The sequence below is a fragment of the Nilaparvata lugens genome, chromosome 4 (genome assembly GCF_014356525.2).
Source record: "Nilaparvata lugens isolate BPH chromosome 4, ASM1435652v1, whole genome shotgun sequence".
Classification (NCBI taxonomy): Eukaryota; Metazoa; Arthropoda; class Insecta; order Hemiptera; family Delphacidae; genus Nilaparvata; species Nilaparvata lugens.
Window position 1 is genome coordinate 5,356,701 of NC_052507.1, and position 14,244 is coordinate 5,370,944.

General features: G+C 36.9%; 1 protein-coding gene across 2 annotated transcripts in view; it reads left to right on the top strand.

Moving 5' to 3' along the window:
- The window catches only part of LOC111043462 (nephrin), a 227,446-nt gene that overhangs the window by 111,164 nt on the left and 102,038 nt on the right, over window positions 1-14,244 (top strand). For both annotated transcript variants that reach the window (XM_039425564.1, XM_039425565.1), the window contains exons 6-7: window positions 1,116-1,267; window positions 12,808-12,955. In XM_039425564.1, the coding sequence (XP_039281498.1) occupies window positions 1,116-1,267; window positions 12,808-12,955 (300 nt within the window). The remainder of the gene's footprint in view (window positions 1-1,115; window positions 1,268-12,807; window positions 12,956-14,244) is intronic.

Genomic DNA, 14,244 nt, shown 5'->3' on the forward strand with positions numbered 1-14,244 from the left:
TGGTTTTCTCTGCTCTCATGTATATGCATGTATGTGTAATATTGTATTTCCGCCACACTGCACAGAAAGCAGCTGTTTTCCAGTCCCTACCTAGATCTGAAAGACCTTGTTTGCAGACGACTCTCGTCTGACGTAAGAAACAGGTTTCTTTTCCGGTCTAGGCCGGGAAGTGTACTCTTTCCAGCCGCTTGGATGTCCGTAGTTAATAAGTCATCCGCTAGATCGGGCGAGTGTCCACTTTCTTCATCTGGAGTCGCCATGATTTCAGCTCGAATTTCGAATCAAACTAATTCAGCATTCGCTTCACAACCATTTTTATTCAATTATTTATTGTTGATTAGTGCATTCCGAATTTTCAAAAATGCTTGAAGATGACGACGCCCGTGATATTTTAAAAGAATCTGAAATCCTGACTGCAAATCTTCTACCACTAAAAACAATTGTACAATAACAAGTATTCTTTATTTTGTCAGCAATACCTGTAGTGTGGCGAAAAATATTGTTCGCACCACGGGCAAAAATGTTTTTCTGGCTCTCAATCTTTTCTAGTCTTCGGCCTACGGCCTCGGACTTGAAAACCGATTTCGAGCAGGAAAAGTCTCATTTTCTGCTCTAGGTGCGAAATATACTATATGAACATTTTATTTTATTTTTGCTCGTGTATGTATGTGTATGAGTAAATTATTGTTTGTTTTCTTTTTGGCAATAAATGAATTTATTTGATTTGATTTGATTTTGGAATTTATTCTCTCTATTCACCTAAGTAGAAGTACTGGAGAATTAACGTTTACCGGTTACTAAAAATTCAAACCTCTACTCAAAAAATCAACATTTTACTCAGTGTCTTGTCTTATTCAAGTCTTCTTATTATTTATCACTTTCAAATCTCTGGTGAGCACAAGTCAATTTCTTTTCATAAATAAGAGAACATATGAAAGTATACTCTTAAGAAGAATTCCAAACTGGTAACGTCTATTTACAATAATTGTTGTCAGTATAATAAATCTGTTCAGTTTGAACACAATAATAAATTGTTGTCAGTTTATTGTATTGATAGTTGTATTTTCCAAAGGCGGAATAAGGTTTCATTTTCATAATATGTGTAATTATTTCAGTGAGTCCATTGTGGGTGAGACTGGTTGGTGAGAATAAGCCGTTATCAGCCGGAGCTTTCTATGAGTTCAAATGCGAGGTGGTGGGAGCCCGACCCAGCCCACAGATTACCTGGTGGAAAGATAGTCTACAACTTCTCAATTCTACACAAACTGTAAGTACAATCAGTACCTACTAACTTCTTACTCACTCTGTATCTTACACCACTTGCGTATACTCATATAAACATCCTAATATGGGGGCACCGAGCTTAGCTCGTCATTTTTATCCTAAACCATTAAACGAGCTACTTCTGTTCATATGTGTATATGTTTAGATTCTTGGATGTTGAGATGTTTAGATGTATAGATGTTTAGATGTTTATATGTTTGTATTTCACCGGATCTCGAAACCGGCTCTAACGATTCTCACTAAATTCAGAACATAATAGGTTTATAATATAAAAATTCGATCGCACTAGGTCTCATCCCTGAGAAAACTCGCTGAAGGACATTAAAGGATAATTATTATTCATCCTTGGAAAAACATGATAATAATTATTTCGTCGTCTGTTGGTGATGGAAGTGAGTGAGCGAGTTCATGTGTGTGGGACTGTGTCAAAATTATGACTCATCTGTTGAACTTTTGTAATCATTCAATCAGGTACTAAGTGCCGGTTGCAAAGAAGCCGGGTTATTTTCAATCGTGATTAATATTCCAGCAGATCCATGTTTTTGAAATGGTCTTCTCTGATTTGGTTCATGTGAAGTTAATCAGGATTAAAATTCAACCGGCTTTTGTGCAACATGGCCTTTGTGAGGGGATTTTTTCTTCTGGGAATTAATCTCAATTTACTGTGATTAGATAGAACATTTTTGAATGGATGATATTAATTTTATTATAACTCATTCTTTCGTAATAAATTTTTTATGCTTTTGTACTCCAGAGCGTAGCTCGGTCCCCAATATCAGATTTCAAACCCAAATGAATAGACAAAACCTTGAGATTTGATAACGGAGTTTACGGATTTCACATATTGGAGAGCAAGATAAAGTTTCAATTTCCAAAGTATTTTGTAATAAATTCTTGAGTTAATTACTGTTTTGGCATGCTACCCACGAAGGTAGACCGAGTTTGTTGAAATTATGAAAATCTTGATTTCCTACATGATCGCATACACAGCTATTTTGAAGGTTTTCTCCATCTCAACATCTCGAGTTACCGTACCTCTAGAGCACTTGAGTCTCATTAACTTTGTTATAATGAACGAAATCTGATATTTGTTGTGATTTTGTGGACGTCAGAGTGTGTGGTGAATGATTCCCAGAACTCTAATCTTATCTGAAATTTGGGTCGTGGAATGATTTTCAGACCTCCAATCTGAAATTCGAGTCTTTCGAATCAGAGTGGAGAGTTTCCTCTAACTATAGAGCTCAGTACTTTATCGATGTACTAGCCGTTAGGCTCGCTTCGCTCGCCATATCCGTCTAGCCAGGGGGCTCCGCCCCCTGGACCCCCGACTGGATCATCCAAGTATGAGATCAGCAGGCTCGCTCCGCTCGCCTGCATTTTTCATTTGAGCATTTTTATCATATGTTAAGACGATGTAGTCGGGTATGACGAGCGAAGCGAGCCTGACGGCTAGTAACATAATATTCCCAGGAATAGCTCTGATTGAAGTAGCAGTGCCCAATCAATTTTTCCGCGATAAATGCATTTCAATCTTCAACTTGGTGCCAACCTAACAAAGTCAACTCAACTTAATGCCAACCTGACAAAATTATCAATTTAGTTACCAGTTAACAACTGTTTCGAAGAGGTACTCTCTCTAGATTAGAGTTCTATATTAACATATGGTATGGCCTTTTTTCAATTACAATTAAGAGGATAAGAAGAATATACATGCTAAAAGACAAACTTTGAACCCTTAAAAACCACCCTTAGAGTTAAAATATTGCCAAAAGATTTCCTAGTGCGCCTCTAAAGGGCCAACTGAACATACCTACCAAATTTGAACGTTTTTGGTCCGGTAGATTTTTAGTTCTGCGAGTGAGTGAGTCAGTCAGTCAGTGAGTGAGTGCCATTTCGCTCTTATATATAGATAGATAGAAGATAGAATATGCGTATATCATAGCATTATGTCTTCATCTTTTTCTCAAGGATTCAATGATTCAAGGACTAGGTCTATAATAAATAACCTGTTCCAGTGCCCATCTTCTCCTCGGCCTTCCTATATCTCTTTTCCATTTTATCTCTTTCTCATATCATATGTATATTATCTAGGGTGCTTAGGAGCTCCCTTCCAATAAAATCTAGGGCATTGTTCCTGGGTAAGAAATACATCTAAATATCATATTTAAATTGTCCAGAAGTCATCAGTTACTCACACAGCGGCCATTTTGCTTTTTTCTACTTACTATTTTTTCTCTAAGTAGTGGTTGAACTTACGAAATTGAAACTTTGCACAATTTATTAATAACAACTAGACAAAGCTACAGAACATTTATGATAATTTTTTAAATACATAAAACAAAATAACGGCCATTTAAAATGTTGTTTCTAAAATAACTCAGAAACCGTTGATTTCACAAAATATTTGTCCTAGAGTAGGAGTTGTAAATATCATACTACATATTATTATCTTACATATCATATGTGTACATTACATTACACAACGTTAACACCATTAATCTAATCTCATCATTATTATAAACGGGATAACTAAGAAAGTATTCTTTCTTCTTCTTCTTCTTCTTCTTCTTCTTCTTTGGCTGTGCCTTATCCCATTTAAATGGGGTCGGCATTCCTTTCTCTTAGTCTGCCTCTCCACAAAGCCCTATCCTGTGCTTGCTCTCTCCTCCAACCACTCTCCCGCAAGTCAGCCGCTATTCTATCTCCCCACTCATCCTAGGTCTACCTCGTCCTCTCACACCATCCAAAACCAAATCCTGTCCAAGATAATCCTCCTCCCGTCGCTGTACATGCCCAAACCACCTCATCCTTTTCTCCTGCATTTTCTTTCCCAGTGGTCCAACTTTTACAGTGCCTCTGATCAAATAATTTCTTATTTTATCCCTTCTTGTAACCCCACACATCCATCTTAACATTCTCATCTCAGTCACTTCCATCTTTCGTTCCTGTTTCTTTGAAATGGGCCATGTTTCTGTTCCATACAGCATAGCTGGCCTCACAACTGATCTATACACTTTTCTCTTCATTTGACAATTCACTCTCTTATCACAAAGAATACCACTCATTCTTCTCCAGTTCATTCATCCACAATTTATTCTATGCTGTATTTCCACATCAAGCCCACCATCTCTCTGTACACTTGAACCCAGATACTTAAAACTTGCAACTGGTTGGAGTTGGTTTTCTTCAAGCTGTAAGGGTAGCCCATCATTGTTTCCCAATACCATGTACTCTGTTTTTCATCGGCTAAGAAAGTATTCTTTATAGATCGAAATTTGATTTTGATAGGAATACTCGAAAGTGTTCTAATAGAATTTTGAGTGGTTGCGTCTTGAATATGGCAATCTAGACGACAATCTAAAGCACGAGAAGACGGAGATTATATATCTGGAGCACTTTCAGAGAACCCTGCATTAAGCTATACAATAAATACATTCATGACTTCAGCCATAAACTATAGTATGTGAGCCTAATCAATATCAGTCATAATCAGTCATAGGCTTATAAGCATTAAAGATACTCTGTGTTAACCATACAGTCATAGGCTATAAGCCCAATGAAGAAAGAATATGGAAATATGGATCTGGAGCACACATATATATATATATATATATATATATATATATATATATATATATATATATATATATATATATATAGAAGCAAAATGGCACACAAGTGACTGACTGACTCACTCACTCGCAAACTAAAAATCTACCGGACCAAAAACGTTCAAATTTGGTTGGTATGTTCAGTTGGCCCTTGAGAGGCGCACTAAGAAATCTTTGGCGATATTTTAACTCTAAGGGTGGTTTTTAAGGGTTTAAAGTTCGTCTTTTAGCATGTATATTCTTCTTATTCCAATATCTTAAAAAATAATAATTGAAATGTCCATACCATATGTTGATATAGAACTATAATCTAGAAAGAGTACCTCTTCGAAACAGTTGTCAACTGGTAACTAAATTAATAATTTTGTCAGGTTGGCATTAAGTTGAGTTGACTTTGTTAGGTTGGCACCAAGTTGAAGATTGAAATGCATTATCCAGGACCTCTCAATACCAATTTATCCAGTACCTCCTAAATACCTATTCAATCAGAGCTATTCCTGGGAATATTATATTACTAGCCGTCAGGCTCGCTTCTATCGCCAAATACGTTTAGCCAGACGTTTAGTCTGGACCCCCGACTGGATCATACTAACATAATTATGATAAAAATATGACATAACATTTCAAATTTGGTAGGTGTGTCCAGTTGGCCCTTTAGAAGCGCAATAAGAACGGAATTGGAAAAATTTCCAAAGATACGCCCAAAATCTGCGGTTTTTAGCGTTTTCTCAGCTTTATCGAGAACAAATAAACAGAAAATGTTCAAATTTACTACAGAAGCTCAGCTGGGGTGCAATAATGTTGTGTTAGAAGGAATTTGAAATAACGCCAAAGATACGCCCAAAATTAGCGTTTTCTCAGCTTTTCTGCGTTTCCTCACCTTTTTCAATAATTGATGGAAATATATTTAAAAAAATTCAGTACACAGGTTTAGCTGAGGTGGAAGAATTTTTTTCGCCAAAGATACGCCGATATAGTAACAGGTGTTTTTCGAGATCAAATTGACATAATACGTTCAAATTCGGTACAGAGGTTCCGCTGAGGTCTACATGCAGGCGAGCGGAGCGAGCCCGCTGATCTCATTTTTGGACAATCCAGTCGGGGGTCCAGAATTCGGTACAGAGGTTCCGCTGAGGTCTACATGCAGGCGAGCGAAGCGAGCCCGCTGATCTCATTTTCGGACAATCCAGTCGGAGGTCCAGAATTCGGTACAGAGGTTCCACCGAGGTCTACATGCAGGCGAGCGAAGCGAGCCCGCTGATCTCATTTTTGGACAATCCAGTCGGGGGTTCAGAATTCGGTACAGAGGTTCCGCTGAGGTCTACATGCAGGCGAGCGAAGGGAGCCCGCTGATCTCATTTTTGGACAATCCAGTCGGGGGTCCAGAATTCGGTACAGAGGTTCCGCTGAGTTCTACATGCAGGCGAGCCCGCTGATCTCATTTTTGGACGATCCAGTCGGGGGTCCAGGGGGCGGAGCCCCCTTGCTAGACGGATATGGCGAGCGAAGCGAGCCTGACGGCTAGTCAATATATTCATGATTTCAGTCATAATCTATAGTTGTTAAAGCCCAATCAATATCAGTCATAATCAGTCATAGGCTGATGCTGATAAGCACTCAAGAAACTCTGTGTTAACCATAAAGGATCCTATTCATGGCCAAAGTTTATGAGTTCCCTTCAACTGTTGGAGGTTGAAAATTCAGATTCGGAACATTGATGAAGACTGAGTTGTGAGACTGCAGACAAGTTTGCTGAAACCCTTGTAGGCCTACTGCGCCCGCCATTCATTGCCATTGCATTCATCACCAATAATTCCTCTTCACCTTCGGCAGAATATTTAATAGAACTGAGAAGAAAAGTCTTTAGTTTCCATCTTCTTCTCGTCGAGTTGCCAACTTGAATTGGTTCGGGTCATATTTGATTTCTCCTTCTTCTTCTTCTTTTCCATCTTCTTCTTCTTCTTCTTCCTTTACATTGCCCTCTTCTCCTTCTTCTTCCTCTACCTCTTCATCTTCATCTACTTCATTCTCTTCATCTTCCACTTCTTTTTCTTCTTTCTCCCTCTCTTATACTTCTTCCTCTACCTCCTCCTCTCACTACCTCATTCTCCTCCTCTTCTTCTTCTTCACCCTCTGCCTCTTCCTCTTCTTCTCTCTCTACCTCTTTCTCATCCTCTTCCACATCATCTTCTTCTTCTCCTCTGTCTTTCTCTAAACGTTCTTCTTCTTTATCTTTTTCTTCTTCTTTCTCTACCTCTTCTTGTTGATCTTCTACTTCTTCTTCTTTGACTACCTTTTCTTCTTCTTTCTCTTCTTATTATTCTTCTTCATCTCCTTTTTTCTTCCTTTACCAGTTCCTCTTCTTTCTCTTCCTCATCCCTCTCCTCTTCTTCTTCTCCTTCTCCTTCCTCTTCATCTTCTTATTTCTCCCTCTACCAGTTCCTCTCCTTTCTCTACCTCACCCTTTTCCTCTTCTTCTTCTTCTCCTTCCTCCGCCTCTTCCTCAGCCTCATCCTTTCCTATTATTTCTTTACCGCTTTCTCTACCCCTTTCTCTTCCTTTTCCTCTTCCTCTTATCCACTGTCTTTCTACACCTCTTCTTCATTCGTTTTCTTTTTTCTCTACCTCATCCTCATCTTCACCTTCTTTCTCTTCCTCTACTTCACCTCCGACATTCCCTACATCTTCTCCTTCTACTTCTTCTTCTCTACCTCTTCCTGTTCCTCTTACATTTCTTCTCCATTTTCCTCTACCTCTTCTTCTTCTTCTTCATCATCTTTTTTCTTCTTCTTTCCCTCTTTTTCTTCTTCTTCTTCTTCTTTTTCTTCTCCATTTTCCTCTACCTCTTCTTCTTCTTCTTCATCAGCCTATTTTCTTCTTCTTTTCCCTCTTTTTCTTTTTCTTCTTTTTCTTCTCCTTTCTCTACTCCTTCCTTTCTCTCTTCTTCTCTTTTTCCTCTTCTTCTTTCTCCAAGTGATCCCTCCTGCTCTTCCTCCCCTCCCTCCTCCTCCTCCTCCTCCTCCTACTCCTCCTCCTCCTACTCCTCCTCCTCCTCCTCCTCCTCCTACTCCTCCTCCTCCTCCTCCTCCTCCTCCTCCTCCTCCTCCACCTCCTACTCCTTCTCCTCCTCCTGAATACGCTGGTCGTATTTAATGAGGAGCTGATAAAAATGCACTGTTCTTCTGGGTAGATTGATCCTAACTTGGTCGGTCTTTCAACAGCTCTCGATTTCGAAATTATGATTTTCGAGAGGGATTCGCAGCCAATCCCAGCCGACTATCGTTAAAAGTTTCAATGGAAATATCTGGTTTCATCAGCTCGGAACTCAATAACGCATCACATGATACGGAAAACGAACGCTATCACTATTGGTTTTGAAGGAGTGGTTTTCAAGGATTTTTTCTCAGTTGAACAGGGAAAGAATAGCATTGATTCTTATGGGAGGGTTCACACCAACGTTACAAAACTGTTTGGCATATGATGATAGACCACACATAATGTTCGGCAGACAAAATAAACTAGAGTGAGAAGATTTTATTTAGAAAAACATTCGAAAACATAAATTTAATTGATGAAGGAATATCAAATGATACCGTCATTATTGCCGAAAAATAAAGAGAGGGTAGAGGGCGACTAGAAGATTCAAGATTCAAAATTCAAGATTTCTTTATTGCAGAAAACATTTATACAAATGCATAGCATCGTCATAGATTAAACATGGTAAATAAAAGTATTTAGGCTACATTCAAAGAAATAAAAATACAAACATCAAACAAAATATCCTCAAATTAGAAACTCCTCTTTTCTATATGGACATATTTCTATTAACATCTTTTTTATGGCTCTTTTAAAATTACCAACTTCTAGCTCTTTTAAATGTGCAGGAAGCTTATTATAAGCTCTTATACCGAACTCCTTAAAACAGTTTAATGTATTTGCATAATTGCACTGGTTCACTCTAAGCGATTCAGAATTTCTAGTGTAATGGTTGTGAACGTTGCTATTTACAGAAATACTTGCTAAATTAATTTTTACATACATAAGACATTCAAGAATGTAAATAGCTGGTACTGTCAAAATCTTGAATTTTTTAAATAAATCTACACAGTGAAAACGACTATTCACATTAGCAATGACCCTTACTGCTCGTTTCTATAACACAAATAGTTTATTTACATTCGTATCATTACCCCAGGCAACAACACCATCATACAAATGGGAATGAAGATAAGCAAAATACACTGAAATTAAAACACTCTTATCAACAATGAACTTTAATCTATTTAACATAAAAATTCCCTTCGACAGTTTGCTACATAATATTTTGATGTGTAAGCCCCATTTTAAATTGCTTTGAACTGTAATACCTACCGAGAAACTTTGCATTGTCAGGTTGTAATCTAAATCCAAATTCCAAAAGTTGAATTTTGTCCTTATTAAGACACAATGAATTAGAAGCTGTCCAATCTTCAATTATTTCATTAACCGTATGTAAGCTACCAGAAAGACCATTATTTTTATTTTCATTATATTAGAAGCTGGATTTCTCCCGAGGGTAATTTTTAGTAGTTTTAGTAGTTTGTTAGTAGTTAGCAAGTTTGGTAGTAAACCTCTTCAATAATTATCTCGAAAAGCTCGCTTACGGTGTTATTACAGCGTTTGACGCTGGAATATAGGAATCAATGTTTAGTTTCTGTTTGTGTAAACAATTGATTTTCAATGAGGCTTGTTTTGGCATGAAGCTCTATTTATTATGTTTCCTCTATATGTTGTATTTTTTTCTATTGATGTAAATAAATGAATGAATAAAATAGTGGAAATTTGTTAAGTATGTTGGACATGTTCATTGGGGAAACGTGACAAGGAAGGATTGAAATATAAAAATTCAGGACTGAAACATGACAATAGTTTTCCAAAATATGATATTATGTCATGAGAATAAATGTTAAAATAACGTATAACTTACTTGTTTGAATCACAGCTAGATAAATTCTTACAGAACAGTACGGTAGAAGTAAGTTATATTTTGAACTATTATTTAACGAAAATCCTAAAAAAATGCTGCAAATCACCCCGAAGACTTCTGCTACTGAAGACATTGACAGCAGGCTTAACAGCTAGATGGAAATTCGATGAGAACTACTATCCAAAAATTAGTTGCCAGCCCGGGAATCGAGCCCGGTACCTCCCAATTGCCAGTCAGGAATGCTTACCCTTACACCAAACTGACAATCTCTGGATAGCAGCGCTCATTTAATACGAAGCCATAGCGGCCAACCAGTTATAGATGGAATTAAATAGAGAATGCATTTATTCAAATGCTAATTAATATATAACTATTATTTAACGAAAATCCGAAATAAAAATGGAATTAAATGATTTGCAGCATTTATTTAGGATTTTCGTTAAATAATAGTTATATATTAATTAGCATTTGAATAAATGCATTCTCTATTTAATTCCATCAATAACTGGTTGGCCGCTATGGCTTCGTATAAAATGAGCGCTGCTATCCAGAGATTTTCAGTTTGGTGTAAGAGTAAGCATTCCTGACTGACAATTGGGAGGTACCGGGTTCGATTCCCGGGCTGGCAACTAATTTTTGGATAGTAGTTCTCATCGAATTTCCATCTTGCTGTTAACCCTGTTGTCAATGTCTGCAGTAGCAGAGGTCTTCGGGATGATTTGCAGCATTTATTTAGGATTTTCGTTAAATAATAGTTATATATTAATAAGCATTTGAATAAATGCATTCTCTATTTAATTCCATTTATATTTTAAAGACTGCTACCAAAACAGCTCAAACTGATTTATTTATCTATTTAGCCTTTGGCAGATACACAACAAATAATATGATACAGCTGAAGAGTCTCAAATGCCCAGATATACACTGTATATTTCCAATTCCTTTGAGATGTTGTGTAGTTTTTGGTCAGGAGAACATAAGTTTGTCCGACCGCCGTTATTCGCAGTCCATTTAGCGATACCCAATGTGCACCATTGAGGCGAACTAGCATCACAAATATTTATGTTAAAAAATTAGCTCAAAAAAATTCATGCTCAAACTGATAATTGTGATTAAACAGGAGAGCAATGACAAAATAAATCTGTACTAATTGAAAGAATAATAATTCAGTTGTATTTATCATTCAAAACAGTTAACAAAGAGTGATCATTGGGATGAAATCAGCAATGTTTCCATGGGCCTTGAAAGAACAGCAAAATCATCAGCTGTGCTTAGTGAGAGAAGTGTGTATTTTTGGGTTTGAAATTTTATAAAATAACTTGATTAATTCAATATGAAGTGATAATTGAGTGTTATATTTTAATATAGTTTGGTGTTTTAATTTCTATAAATTCAAAATGTTCAGCTTGTATAATATATATTTTTGGACGAAAATTGAACTTGAACGTTTTACAGTAGAAACATAACCTATTTTTTGGACATTTTATTTATTTATCAAAATTTGGGAATGGAATAGATTTGGGCCAAGCCTGTTGATCCTTCCTAATCATATCTATATGATTTGTGATTCTGTCCACGAATAAAATGATGAACGACAGAAATACTTAGTATTGTATTAAACATTTGGTATTACCATAGAGAAACAATAGCGTAAGTAGATATCCCATGGTATAGGGAATTTATGTCGCAACTTTTACTGTTATCTCAAGCAGATTACTGTTGATTATTGTCAATTTTCACTGTTTTGTTGGGGTGATAGTGTATGAACGGCACAATTTGAGAGACTACAAGCGTCACACAGCTGTATGGGAAAGAAATACATGAATTATCGGCTTGGGATAACAGTAAAAGTTGCGACATAAACGCCCTATACCATGTGATATCTACTTATGCTATCGTTTCTCTATGCTATTACAGGCTTATGCTGATGACATTGACATTGCAGCCAGATCAGTCCCCTATATGACGGAGGCATGTAATAGCATGAGAGGGGCAGCAAATAGTATGGGACTGATTATAAACAAGCAGAAAACAAAGATGATGGTCTCATCAAGGTCCAATGCTCATATATTGAATGCTGCTCAGTCTGACCTGATAGCTAATTGTGTTTTGGAGGTGGGTGATGAGTTCGTCTAGCTTGGGTCTTCAGTAATCTCAAAAAATGAAACAGCACATGAGATCAGGCGAAGAATCCTACTTGCAAATAGGACATACTTCGGTTTAGTCAAACACTTCAGATCAAGGAATTTGAGCCGAAAGACAAAGATAAGAATCTACCGCTCACTGATTCTGCCTGTGCTGACCTATGCCAGTGAGGCATGGACCCTAACAAAACTGGATGAGAATAAGATCAACATTTTCGAACGAAAGATTCTACGCCGAATTTTTGGTGGTGTGCAAATTGATGGAGTGTAGCACAGGAGAAAGAATAGGGATCTGTATGATATGTACGGCCACACCAATGCACTGGCTATTATCAGAGTAGGGAGACTCAGGTGGGCAGGCCATGTTGAAAGAGCTGATGACTCATATCCGGCTAAAATAATCATGAATTACAACATGGAAGGTCCTGGTCGACCAAGACTTGGAAGGACTCAGTCACTGAAGATGCAAGGAGGCTTGGTGTAAGAAATTTGAGACGAGCTGCCATGGACAGAGTAGAATGGAGGCGATTGCTGGAGGAGGCCAAGTTTTGGATTGTAGAGCCGTGGATGATGATGATGTGTTTTGAATAGTTTGTTTAGTTTGCCGGAGTATTCTATTGATATGTGAACACTTCCACATGTGACTCTTTTCAAGCTTGAAAGGAGAGGAGTCTATTAGAAAGCGACCCTTTTTCCAATCATTCATATCCCATCCTATCTAAAATTTTCATTGATTTGTTCCATTCATTTATAATTGTTAAAATCATTTTTCTATTATAATTTTCATGTTCTCCTGTTGCAGACAAGCCCGGATGGGAACCGCACTGAGAGTACATTGATATTCTCACCAATGGTGAGTGACCATGAGAGCACACTGACCTGCAAGACTGCGTCAACTTATGACGGAAATGAGTTGCCACCTTATGACAGCTGGACGTTGAATGTACGCCGTAGGTACTTCAAACTACTCTTCATTTACTATTAATTATCATAATTTTCGATATTGAGATCTCAATTGAATTTACATACGTATCACTCCCGGCTCAGAAATTCATTACATACTTCAAGTGTACTTCAGACTGTTTAGATCTACTAATCATATCGTCGTTCCAATATCGAAATCCTTATTGAATTTACATACGCATCACTCCTGTTTCAAATATTCATTTGATACTTAGAGCCGTTTGCACAGTATCGATTGCTAAACTCGATTAAGTTAATCGAGTTTAAGTTAATCTGAAAGTTTAAACTTTAATCGGTTTTCTCAGTGCATTTACTAATCCAGTTTAAGTTGAACTAGTTTAGCATTAAATTGGTAATATGGTAATAGAATGTCATCGTTTATAATATCAGGAAGGCTGATTTTCACAGGAAATTTGTTATTCGTTTACAAACCATTAGTAAATTGAGGTTATGTAGATGTAGCTATTATTTTATTGTTAAAAATCCACAGAGCTGTAAGCTGTACGGTAATAAAAGTGAAAAGCGATCAAGAAATTCTTTAAAAACTTATGTTTAGTTGGCACCAAAAAATATATTTTAGAATGTAAGATAATAAAGTTATTTTACTATCAGCAGTTTTCCCATAAAATCTTTACAGATGTCGAGTTAATCCAAATTATTTGGTTTTAACCTCCTGCTTTGGAGGTTTAAACTTTCCAAGAGTTTAAACTCAATGCAGAGTTTAAACTGATACTGAGCAAACGGAATTTTAGTTTGAACCAAAAAAAATCCAGATTTGGTTTAAGCTTTAGCTTAAACTTACACTGTGCAAACGGCCCTTAAAGGGTACTTCGGACTGTTCAGATCTAATAATTATTATATCATCGTTCCAATATTCAGATGTTCCAATATTAAAATCTTCATTGAATTTAGTAATCTAGTAAAAATTTTTAGTTGAACAATAATTCATCAGGCATTTCAAACTACTGTTCATTTCTATTAATTATCATCATTTCAATATTGAAATCTTCATTGAACTCATCAATCATTCTTAGTTAAACATTTTATCAGGCACTTCAAACTTTTAATTACTATCGTTCAATTAAACTTAATTATCATCATTTTTATCCTCACCCTGTCATAGTGGACGACGGCATTTACGGACAAACGAAACTTTAGAAGGAGAAGGAGAAAAGGAGAAGGAGAAGAAGAAGGAGAAGGAGAAGAAGAAGAAGGAGAAGGAGATGAAGGAGGAGAAGGAGAAGAAGAAGGAGGAGGGGAGGAATGAGGGGAAGGA